This window comes from Cebus imitator, unplaced genomic scaffold (assembly GCF_001604975.1).
Source record: "Cebus imitator isolate Cc_AM_T3 unplaced genomic scaffold, Cebus_imitator-1.0 Scaffold299, whole genome shotgun sequence".
NCBI lineage: Eukaryota > Metazoa > Chordata > Mammalia > Primates > Cebidae > Cebus > Cebus imitator.
Window position 1 is genome coordinate 2,076,021 of NW_016107614.1, and position 12,518 is coordinate 2,088,538.

General features: G+C 42.5%; 1 protein-coding gene across 2 annotated transcripts in view; it reads left to right on the forward strand.

Annotated features, from left to right (window-relative positions):
* Positions 1-12,518, forward strand: part of PIK3AP1 (phosphoinositide-3-kinase adaptor protein 1) — a 130,371-nt gene that overhangs the window by 7,770 nt on the left and 110,083 nt on the right. For both annotated transcript variants that reach the window (XM_017502803.2, XM_017502804.2), the window contains exon 2: positions 1,858-2,274. In XM_017502803.2, coding sequence (XP_017358292.1) covers positions 1,858-2,274 — 417 coding nt within the window. The remainder of the gene's footprint in view (positions 1-1,857; positions 2,275-12,518) is intronic.

Here is a 12,518-nt window from a genome sequence, read left to right on the forward strand (position 1 = left end):
CGAGATCGCGCCATTGCACTCCAGCTTGGGCAACAAGAGCGAAACTCCGTCTCAAAAAAAAAAAAAAAAAAAAGAATAAAACTGCAAATATTCATCTTATTTGCTATTTTTAAACATTTGGCAATGTCATCCTGGGGGAAATCAGAACTGTGTTGGGTTTGCATTGTGCATGTTGTTTTTTGGTTTGAATATAGTGATGGATTGGATGTGGGCAGGAAAGAGGACTCATCCCGTCATCTTTTCAGAGCCTCGAGCTCTTGCCTAAGTCCTGCCTCTCTCCTTTTCAACGGGAACCATCAGTGAAATGCGGCCCAGGCCTCGTGTTTAATTGTTTTATTCTACAACTTAGATGGTTCCCAACCTTCATAAAATGTGACCCACTTCCTTCTCTGAGTTCCCAGTTGTGTCGCATGCTACATGGACACTTTATACTCACCTCTTCCAAATCACTCACAGAACAGTTTGTTGAATTCATGGAGAGAGGGTGACCCCAAACAGTGGTAACAGTTACATGAAGAGGCAAGCTGCTTTGAACTTTGGTAATTGGAAGCTATGGCTTATTACTTGTAAGATTCTTGACATAGTTCCTGATGGGAGGTGAGTTGTGAAGGGGACTGGACTGGGAACCAGGGGACAACCTGAGTATCAGTCCTGGCTCTGCCAATAATCTAGAGTGTGAAGCTGAGCAAGTCCCTGAACCTTCCTAGATGAAGTGTTTCTTTCATCTGTAAATGAGGAGTTTGGGCCAAGTGATCCATGCAAGCCCTTTTTGACTCTCTCTTTGGCATTTGTGCTTTGTTAGAGGAAGAAGAAAGCGCGTGTTATGTGGCAGGTGTGGTGAGAGATGCCTTGCAAATTGTACTATGGAGGTCACTGCATGAATTCAACCACAACTACCATGTACTTTAGTATTATACATTATTTATATCAATGTGAGGATAATGACACCAGCTACCGATTACTGAGGGTTTTCTACACAACAAGCACTATGCTTAGCAGTTTATGTGAAATATCTAATTTAACTCAAATCCTTACTCGGCCACTGTGAATCTTGGGCAAGTTACTTAACCTGCCACGCCTCAGGTTTCTCATTTTTTTTAATGAGCTAATTATAGTACCTACCTTCTAAAGTTGCTGTGAAGATGTAATGCGTTTAGTGGACCATGTGCTTAGAAGAGTGCCTGGAACACAGTGACTTCTATAAGCACTTGGTTTTGCTATTATTATTATTTATTATTATTGTTATTATCTCATACTGCATCAGGTGTGGAGGGAAATGGCATGCCAGGCAGAAGCAAAAGCTCATGCATGGATCTAAAACACATGGGCCACACCTGGTGGGTCACACCTATAATCCCAGCACTTTGGGAGGCAAAGGTGAGTGGATCACTTGAGGTCAGGAGTTCGAGACCAGCCTGGCCAACATGGTAAAACCCCGTCTCTACTAAAAATACAAAAATTAGCCAGGCATGGTGGCGGGTGCTTGTAATCCCAGCTACTCAGGAGGCTGAGGAAGGAGAATCACCTGAATCCAGGAGGCGGAGGTTGTAGTGAGCTGAGATCGCACCACTGCACTCCAGCCTGGGTGAGAGAGCAAGACTCTGTCTCTAAATAAAGAAATAATACATAAAACAGCATAGTATGTTTGGGCAAAGACAAGGAGTCTGGTATGATTGGAACACAGACTGTAAATGGGGAAAGAAATTAGTGAGTGAGGTGTGCTAGTGTGCTGGAGGCAAATCATGAAAGATTGTGGGTGCCAGAACCCACGTCTGGATGGTCTACATTTGCAGGTTGTGGGGAGCCACCTAGAAGGGCAGAGGTGCTAACATGCTTCTGTTCCTCATTCTTGCCCAGGGGTGCCCAGAATATGCGACATCCTCATCGCCTACAGCCCGGATGCCGAGGAATGGTGCCAGTACCTGCAGACTCTGTTCCTGTCCAGTCGGCAGGTCCGCAGCCAGAAGATACTGACTCATAGGCTGGGCCCCGAGGCCTCCTTCTCGGCAGAGGACCTAAGCCTTTTCTTCAGCACCCGCTGTGTTGTGGTGCTGCTGTCCGCGGAGCTGGTGCAGCACTTCCACCAGCCCGCCTTGCTGCCCCTGCTGCAGAGAGCCTTCCATCCTCCGCACCGCGTGGTCAGGCTGCTCTGCGGCGTGCGGGACAGCGAGGAGTTCCTAGACTTCTTCCCAGATTGGGCCCACTGGCAGGAGCTCACCTGCGACGATGAGCCAGAGACCTACGTGGCAGCTGTGAGAAAAGCCATTTCTGAAGGTAAGGATTTCTTCTGCACTAGAGATAAGTAAGCCCTAGAAAAGTTACTAATCCAGGTCCTAGGTGTAAGTTGGTATTCCAAAATGAGCAGGTATCTCACTGCATTAAGAGACCTGGTCGTATTTATGGGTTTCAAGCAGCCTATTCCTGAGGTGGGATGGGGCAGGACAGGTCTCCTGGACTATCAGGAGAGGAAGAGGACACTGTCCCTTGTCTTCTGTACTAGGGCAAAAGCCTTCTTTCTAGAATGTTCTATGCGTTGGAAGACACAGGACAGAGTTCCAGCCTAGAAAGGTAGTGGGGGTGGGAGGCAGAGACTTAGTTTGCTATTGCTGTGAGGAGTTCAATGGTGTGATCGCAGCTCACTGCAACCTCTGCCTCCCAGGGTCAAATGATTCTCCTGCTTTAGCCTCCCAAGTAGCTCGGATTACAGGTGTATTCCACCATGCCTGGCTATTTTTTTTTTTTTTCGTTTTGTAGTAGAGACAGGGTTTTATCATGTTGGTCAGGCTGGTCTTGAACTCCTGACTTCAAATTATCCACCTGCCTTGGCCTCCCAAAGTGCTGGGCCTACTGTGCATAAGCTACTGTGCCTGGCCAAGGCTTCCTTTTTTTTTTGATAACATGTTTATAGAGATAGCCCTCTTCTTGATTTCCCACCAGCTTAGCTTCTATGCTATATTTTGCCCCATTTCTCTTTTTAGAGTAGGAAAATTCCGACCTTCTCTGCCAGGGTTAGTGACTTCAGTGGCCCCAGGAAGTGTGACACACATGAGAGTAACAGTAATGGAAGACGTGCTCTGGGATGGACACATGTCATAGCTTTTCTTCCTCTTTTTGTTTTCTTTTTGCATTTTTTTTTTTTGAGATGGAGTCTCACTTTGACGCTCAGCCTGGAGTGCAGTGGCATGATGTCGGCTTGCTGCAGCCTCTGCCTGCCAGGTTCAAGTGATTTTCCCACCTCAGCCTTCTGAGTCGCTGGGATTACAGGTGCCTGCCACCATGCCCAACTAATTTTTCTACTGTTAGTAGTAACGGGATTTTACCATGTTCGTCAGGCTGGTCTTGAACTTCTGACCTCACATGAGCCACCCATCTTGGCCTCCCAAAGTGCTGGGATTATAGGTGTGAGCCACCACGCCCAGCCTCTTTTTGTTTTCCATTTTTGCCACACTGTAGGCTATGCGTTTATATTCTATTCTCTTGCCACACGAGATCTTATATACCTGATGCCAGCAAAGAAACCTGGAAAACTATGGCCCTGATTTAACTGTGCCTCAGTTATCCCTGGTGTGGCTTGGGCATTAATTTGTCTCGCCCACCCCTATGCCATCTGATAAACTAAATCAAGAATTTACTTATTTTCAGTGACCTTAAAAAGGTGCTTCCTAGGTGCTTTTATCCCAGGAATTGGCTACTCTAAACCAATAAATATGACCACGTCTCTTAACAAAGTAAGATCCTTCCTCATTTTGTAACATAAATCACTGGTGTGAATGTAAAACGTCTCACCTGAAATGCCTGGGACCTGGATTAATAATTTTTCTAGAGTTTGCTTATTGTGACTTTAGAAAGACAATGATAGAAAAAGCATATAATTCATTTTTGCATGATTGCCGTTCATTACTTTGAAGAAATTGTGGTCTGCCCAAACTTACAAAAAACTGAGACACAGCTGGTTATTTCTGTGGATGAGTTTATGTCACCGCAACAGTCCATTAGGATCTCGCAGGCCGGCTCCTGGAACCCACCAACCAGTCGTAGGGAGCTCCATGGATGTATTGCTGCTGACCGGGCATCTCTCACCGTATGCTCTAACAGATTGTTCTTTAAAATACTACAGTAGTGTTATTTTTTAAAATAGACAGTAGAAACGATTCTTTTAATATTGTTTGGATCTATCCCATGATTCAATGGCTGGATAAATTGATCTCTTCTAATATTTCACTTTTTACCAAAGACTCTAGTTCAGTATGCTATGAGCCTTCAGCTTCAAGTATCTTGGAAAGAATGAACTATTTCACGGGGTGTTACTGTTCTGGGAGCAGGAACTTCTCATCAGAAAGAGATTATTTTAATAGGAGATTAAAATAAGCTGTTTAGTGGGATATCTTTGCAGTTCAGAATCAATGGATATAGGGGCAAAGGGAATTATAGGAAAGAGAAGAGGAGGAAGGAAGGCTTATAGCCCCAATATAACCTTTTTATCTGGTATTAGGCTTGTGAATTTGGGGATTCATGTTATCTGTCTGTGCTAGGATGGCTTGGGTTTGCTTTTTGGGTATTCCATAGCCATGGCCCTTGGTGGGCCTTGACTCTGATGCCATATTCCTGATTTTTTTGCTGGACAAGCTTTCTTAACAAACCTGGTACTCAGAGTCTGACAGAATAGAAAAAAAGAGCATTGACCAGGATTAAGGTCACTGCATTACCCAGCTCTGCTGCTAACCAGATGTCTAATACTGAGTAAGTCATTTTGCCTCTGATTTCCAGTTTCCTTTTCTGTAAGTGGCAGATTTAGACTTGACCTAAGACACTTCCCAAGGCTAAACATCTGTGATTCACCTAGGCCAGAAAATCTTAAACATTTTTTTACGTATGACCTTCTTGCCCTGTTTCGTACCTGTTTTGACTCCCAGGAAGCTTAGGGCTAGCCCAGTATTTAAAGACAGTGCTCTCCTTAAACTACACTTCTGGTATAATTATGTCCTTAGGTACATTCCCTATGACTTGTGATAACCTGTCTTTTAAAAACTCCTCTTGCATACATGAGGTTTTTGTAAGGTACCTGAAAATAAAAGCAAAAGTTAATATTTTCATATACGTTACTGCCACCAGCTGCCCAGTCCCATGAGAAATAAATACATGAAACTTGTTTCTTTGACTGTCTGTGTTTGAAGAAAAAAAATCCCAATAAGAAATTGGCTGGGTGTAGAGGCTCATGTCTATAATCCCAGCACTTTGGGAGGCTGGAGCAGGAGGATTTTTTTGAGCTTAGAAGTTTGAGACCAGCCTGAACAACATGGCAAAATGCCATCTCTACAAAAAATACAAAAATTAGCTGGGCATGGTGGTGTGCACCTGTAGTCCTAGCTACTTGGGAGGCTGAGGTGGGAGGATCACCTAAGCCCGGGAAGTTGAGGCTGCAGTGAGCTGTGATTGAACCACTGTACTCTAGCCTGGGTGACAACAGAATGACACCCTGTCTCAAAAAAAGAGAGAAGTGCAATAGAAAAATGATGATGGGGATGAATTAATAGTAGAGAAAATAATTGTGGAGTTATTGATTGTAGGGCTATTAAAATCTATAGGGAGACAAATTTTAGGAAAAGCTCTCTAATTATTAGAGCTGTGTGGTGTTGAAATGGGTTGCCTTTGAAGGTGGTAAGCACCACATGTCCAGGAGTGGGAGAGTAGATACTGCAGGTGTCCCGTAAAGGGATTTAGCTTTGGCAGCGGGGTTGGGCCATGTGACCTTTACAGCCTTTTGATAACATTCCCTTACAAGAAATTTCCCTTTTCACCAGAAACACATTTGTCTTCTGAATTCATTTTCCTCCTTCACCTGGTATACCTGAGGTTTTTGACTCCCAACTGAAGAAATACTAGTCATGCTCCTACTCAGACCCCAGCAGGAAATAGCAGGAAAAATACCTCCATTTATAATTTATGTAACCCTTTAAAATGGTAAAAGTCCCAGAATATCTATATGTATATTTTTCTTAACTTTGAGATACCTTTTGAAAAAACGGACTATTTAATGAGATACTCACTAACCCATTTAAAATTTAGGCTAAATTTTAGAACATTTAAAGTTTAAAGTAAGGCTTAAAGATCAAAGAGAGTGGAGCAGGTAATAGAGAAGAGGAGGTTATTTTATTCCTGAAACTTAGATCACAGGTAGGCAATTATACTTTCTTTTGCTGCCGTGCTAGCTAAACAATGCTTCTCAAATTTTAATGTGCACAGAAGGACCTGGGGATCTTGTAAATATGCATATACTGACTCCTTGGGTGGGGCCAAGGTTCTGCATTTCTTTTTTATTTTTATTTTTTTTGAGATAGAGTCTCGCTCTGTCACCAGGCTGGAGTGCAGTGGTGTAATCTTGGCTCACTGCCATCTCTGCCTCCCCAGGTTCAAGTGATTCTCCTACCTCAGCCTCCCAAGGGAATGGGGTTACAGGCGTGCACCACCATGTCCATCTGATTTTTGTATTTTTAGTGGAGACAGGGTTTCACCATGTTGGCCATGCTGGTCTTGAACTCCTGACCTTAGGTGATCCACCTGCCTTGGCCTCACAAAGTGTTGGGATTATAGGCATGAGCTACTGCACCCAGCCAGATTTTGCATTTCTAACAAGCTCACAGGTGATGCTGATGCTGCTTGTCCAGGTACCACTGAGTACCAACAAGGGATCTAAGCCACCTTTCCTTTGTCAGGTCAGTGGTCATGTATCTCTCCCATGGGAAATATTTTCTCAAATCTCTACTTTTCCGGAAATGGAGGCACCATCACGTCAGGGCAGCTCCTGGACACCCATCAATTAGGCATAAAATTAGGCCAGTGATTGGTGCTTAGGCCATCAGACTTCAGGGTGGAGCTCCTGCGTTTTCTTCCTTTGCCCCTACTCATCGATTCAATGTGTTCACACTGGCAGTTTGCAATCTCTCAGGTTTCCAGATGTTGGGATGGGGTGCTACTGAGATCACAGCCTTTACTCTGTTCATTTAATAGGCCCCTTGATCAAAATTACTACTAAAATATGTTTTGGAGGTTTTATTTGCCACACCACTCTCCAATTTGTCAGCCACCTTAAAATTAAGCAGATGTTTTAATTAGAGTCTTCAGTATGTTGGATCAGCCAGTTTATTTCCCAAGTTCTTCATCTGTAAAATCATGGGGTTGGACCAGATGATTTGGAAGGCTTCTTCGAGCCTCCAGTGCTGTAATATATCGTTATAAGTTTTCTAAGAAGATGGCAAATTACCCAGAACCTTTTTAACTCATTTAGTTTAGTTCCAAAACATCCACAGTGATGTATACCTGTGCATAGAAGACTGGACTGTTGTTCTGAATTTTTTGGACTTGTTGGAAGATTATTTTAAAATAAGGAAGTGAGAAAATCCCAGATACAGCACAGAAATTATTTCCTCTTTTTACTGGGGCTCTATTCTTTGCTTCAAATCTCACTGGAATATAAAAATAGATCCTGTTAGACTGTGTGAGAAAGGACTCTGTGGGTGGTACTGAGTTTTATTGCAAAAGTTCGTTCGTGTGTGTGTGTGTGTGTGTGTGTGTGTGTGTGTGTGTGTGTGTGTTGAGGCTGGAGGGAAGCATTACACTGAATTCTCCTCATATTATTTATTAATTGTGTTATAGTGGAGATCTTGTCTGCTTCTTTATATGCATTATTTTCTCTTTGCCTCACCCCTCCCTCTCCATTCCCATTGTGTTTCAGAAGCTCTCATGGTACCCACAAGTATCATATATTTTGCCTTTGATTTCCATGGGAAAAATTTAGAGGGATATGTCCCTATGTCTACATCTGGTCTTCCTTTGTTGATATTAATGTTCTAATCTGAATATTAAACCATAGTTTGAAAGGAAAAAATAGGGGCTGGGTGCAGTGGCTCACATCTGTAATTCTAACACTTTGGGAGACTGGGGCAAGCAGATTGCCTGAGGTCAGGATTTCAAGGCCAGCCTGGGCAACATGGCGGAAACCCCGTCTCTACAAAAAATACAAAAATTAGCTGGATATGGTGGCACATGCCTGTGATCCCAGCTATTGGAGAGGCTGAGGTGGGAGGACTGCTTGAGTCTGGGTGGTTGAGGCTGCAGTGAGCTGTGATTGCACCACTGCACTTCAGCCTAGGGGACAGAATGAGACCCTGTCTCAAAAAAAAAAAAAAGAAAAAGAAAGGAATATTTAAAAATGCTTTCAGTTAATCAAATGATTCCAAAATGTTTTCCTAAATTAACTAATTAATGTTCTAGTTTTATTGAGGTATAATTGACAAATAAAAATTGTATATATTCAAAAAATTATATATGTTCAAGGTGTACAAAGTGTTTTTTTTATACATATACTTTGTGAAATGATTATCACAATCAAATTAATTAACACATCCATCACCACACATAGTTACCGTTGTGTGTGTGTTTGTGTGTGTGTGTGTGTGTGTGTGTGTGTGTGTGTGTATGTGGAAAACACTTAAAGTCTAGTCTTAGCACATTTCAAGTAAAAAATGTGGTATTATTAACTATAATCACCATGCTGTACATTAGATTCCCAGAGTTGATTCATCTTAAAACTGAAAGTTCAACTCTTTGACCAGCATCTCTCCAAGTCCCCCTCTTTATCCTCATCCCTGGTAAACACCGCCATATTCTCTGCTTCTATGAGTTTGACTTTTTTTGATTCCACATATAAGTGAAATCATACTGTATTTGCCTTCCTGTGTCTGGGTTATTTCACTTCACAAAGAAACCGTTTTCTGAAATAATTTATGTTCATCATCGTGTTAGAGAAGAAGAAAAACCCCTGTAAGTTCTAATTTTCCCTTTTTATAAATCATATTGTAATAAATTTTCACACAACTTCATGCATAAGTCTTTGTGAATCTCTGTGAATTTCCTTTGGATCATACCACTATAGAGCCCCCAGAGAGGGTTGCAAGCCTGCTCTCAGCATCTCCCACCCCCCCCATGCAACCTAAATCTATTGCCTTCCTTATTGCTGTTTATTTTATTTTCTTCCTTTTATACTTGGTTCAGTCTATTGTTTACATTTGCAGTTTCTCTTGCAAAGATAGTCATATGGAGAACTTGTACCCTCCTCCCCTCAGGGAAAGAGTTCATAAGAAGATGAATGCTTTTCATTACAGTTACCCTGTGTAATGTATCAGGTGTTTTATGTGTATTTATTCCTCCCGCAACCCCAAGTGCACAGATAGTTTCAGCACCATTTTACAGATAAGAAAACTAAGGTTCAGTGAGGTTAAATGACTGGGGTAAGCACTGGAACTCACTTTGGAGCGGAGGGCCTTTGGGCCTAGAAAGCTTTACCCTTGGCCTTGCTTCTCCCCTAAGCCTTCCCTTGCCACCCTCCTCTTCCACACTGAGGCAAAGAATGAAGAAAGCTCAAGGAAGAGAAAAGATCAGAGAGAATGAAGCTTCCCAGAATGCTCCAGGCCACAAATTCCCAAGTCAGGCTGAGCATTGGCAATTTCCCTGCACTGTGTTTAAAATGTGGGTACCTGGGCCCCTCCCCAGACCTACTGAACAGGAATCTCTAGAGATTTGTCCTGGGAATATGAATTTCAAAAAGCCTCCAAGTTGGTTCTGCTGTGCAGCCCAGCTTTCAGCTTTGCTCCATGCCTGGTGTCTTGTCCTTTGGTTTTTGGGGCACAGTAGCTCAGGCCCTGTGGGCTGTTACAGGATATTATGGGCTGTTATGGGCAGGATATGATACAGTAGTCCCAGGGGCTCAGAGCTCGGTCTTGGCACATCACAGGCAGCAACCCTGAGAGAAGAGAAGGGTGTCAGACCCTCTGAGCAAAGGGGAAGTTGCTGTGCTCTGCTCAGTGTGGTGGCCTCACAGATGGTAAGTCATGGATGACTTCTGGGGCTTATGGGATGCCTTGCAGGACTGAGGGGGATCATCTAGGCTTGGATCTCTTGAAAGCAATGATTGTGGTGTTGCTGTCCTGCTGCCTCGTGTCTGCCGTGGGTTAGGCCACTCTGCAGTCGCCTCCTCCAGGATCTTCCTTAAATATCCCCTGCTGAGGGTTGCTTTCTTCTTCTCTTCCTTCTTGAAATGATCTTTTTGATTTGGGGAAGAAGATGCCCGGCTAGGATGGTGAAATCCTTCCAGTGTCACTAAAAAGCTACAGCCTGTCCAAGAGTGGCTTGAGATTTCCCCTGCCAGATACCCCAGCTACCTTGCAGAATCAGGGGCTGTTCACACTCCTAACTGCAGGTCACTGCCTGCTGCTCCTGGAACAGTGAACAAGGACTAATGCCTACAACAGATTTTGTGCCCGTGGAAATTTTCCCGAGTCTTCAGAGTCGCCCAGGATCACCGATTTCTTGCAAAGCTGAGAGCTCCTGGTGGGGTGGTGAACTCGGTCTCTCCGGCTGCTTCAGCAGCCACCCAGAGATGGCCTTCGCCTGTTCACATTAGATTTTTGTGGTCCCTCAAAAGAGCATCTGCGAGTCCCTTTGTCAGCTGTGTTTAGTGAGCTGCAGGGTAAAGGGAGTCATGAATGCAGAAGTTTCCACTTGTGTGAGAATTGCAAGTTTGCACCTGTCTTTGAATTTTCTAACATATGCTGGAATGGAAACATCAGAGGTAGGAATTTTATTGGTTAATTTCTTACCCTGTTGTTTCAGTATTTTTTGCATCTCACTTCTATTGGAACTATTACTAGAAGAGAACAGTAGAATTCAGGAGGGCCCTGATACCTGTTTTACCCTTTCAAAACCCCATTAGAAACATTATTTCATTTGGCCTGTGCAGTTTCCCTGTAAGGCAGGTGTTAATATTATTTCCATTTTAAAGCTGACAAAAACAAGGGCCAGGCAGGTTCAGTGACTTGTTCAGGGTCACATATCTGCTTTTGCATTAGTGCTAGTATCAGGGTGAGGGCCTCCTATCTTGTAATCCAAGCCCTGATTATTGCCTTATGTAGGTATCAGAGCCAGCCATTCATCTGATGGTTATCTATTGTGCGTCTACTATATTCTCAAGGGCCCGTGTTGGGTGCTGAGTTAGACAAAGGCAAAGTCACTGCTGTAATGGCGTCTACATTCAAAACCAGCACTATCCAAAAAATGTATAATGCAAGACATATGTGAAATTTAAATTTTTTTAGCAGCTGCAGTAATTTTCAAAAAGTAAAAAGAAACAAGTAAAATTAATTTTAATGATATGGTTTAATTTATGTAATGCAATATATCTAAAATATTTTCTTATCAATATATAAGCAATATAACAATTATTGAGATATTTTACATCTTTTTTCATATTTGAAATTTAGAATGTGTTTTAAAAACACAGATATCAAATGTTCAGTAACCATATGTAGCTAGTGGCTACCATATTGGATAGTGAAGTTCAAAAAGAATGTTTACTTTTCAGAGAATTGGAGCCATATATCAGTTAACTTTTAACTGTGTTAAAAGTATGCCTCTTCTTGTTTCTTCATTCATTCATTTATTCAGTCATTCAAAAGGTGTTGAATGAGCATCTGCCAGGTACTGGAACATTATAGAGCACTCCTTTATTTATTTATTTACTTATTTGAGACAAACTCTTGCTCTGCCACCTAGGCTGGAGCACAGTTGTGACATCTCAGCTCACCACAACCTCTGTCTCCCCGGTTCAAGAAATTCTCTTGCCTCAGCCTCTTGAGTAGCTGGGATCATAGGCGTGCACCACCACGCCCAGCTTATTTTTATTTTTGTATTTTTCGTAGAGACAGGGTTTCACCATGTTAGCCAGGCTGTCTCGAACTCCTGACCTCAGATGATCCACCCTCCTTAACCTCCCAAGGTGCTCGTTACAGGCATGAACCACCTCATCCGTCCTGTTTTTTCTTTCTTTCCCTCACTAGTGACCTCTTCTTTCTTCTTTCTTGTTTTTCCTTCCCACTCCTCCCTTCTTTGTCCTCTTCTGTATGTTGCCACCTGTTTAGCTGTGTTCAGGTTCCAGAAATACAGTGTTAGTTGAGACAAAATTGGCTTTCATTAACAATAGGGTTTCTGTTCTCGAAATGACAGCTTACCATCAAGACTAATGAAACTGCGCTCCTGGCAGCCTTTGTGAAGACAGAATCAAACCAGGGTTCTTGTCTGCCCTTCGGAAAATAATGTTTGGCATTGGGCCCAGTCAAATAGATTATCGTTGCGTCTATGCAATGGAATACCACCCAGACTTCAGAAGAGCCAGGCAGCTCTCTTTGTGTTGATATGGAAAGTCTGCCAAGATTTATAAAAAGAAAAAAATGAAGATATAGAAAAGCGTATATAGTATAAAGTGATTTAGGCATATTTTAAAAATAAATATATCTTTGTGGGTATATGTATTACTTTTTTTCTGGAAGGATACACAAAAAGCCGTTGATAGTGGTTACCTTTGGGTGGATGGAGAACATTTTGAACTTTTTGTTTTAGATATTTTTCCAGGGTTTTAATTTTTTCTATGTTTGTTTGTTGAGTCAGAGTCTTTTTTTTTTTTTTTT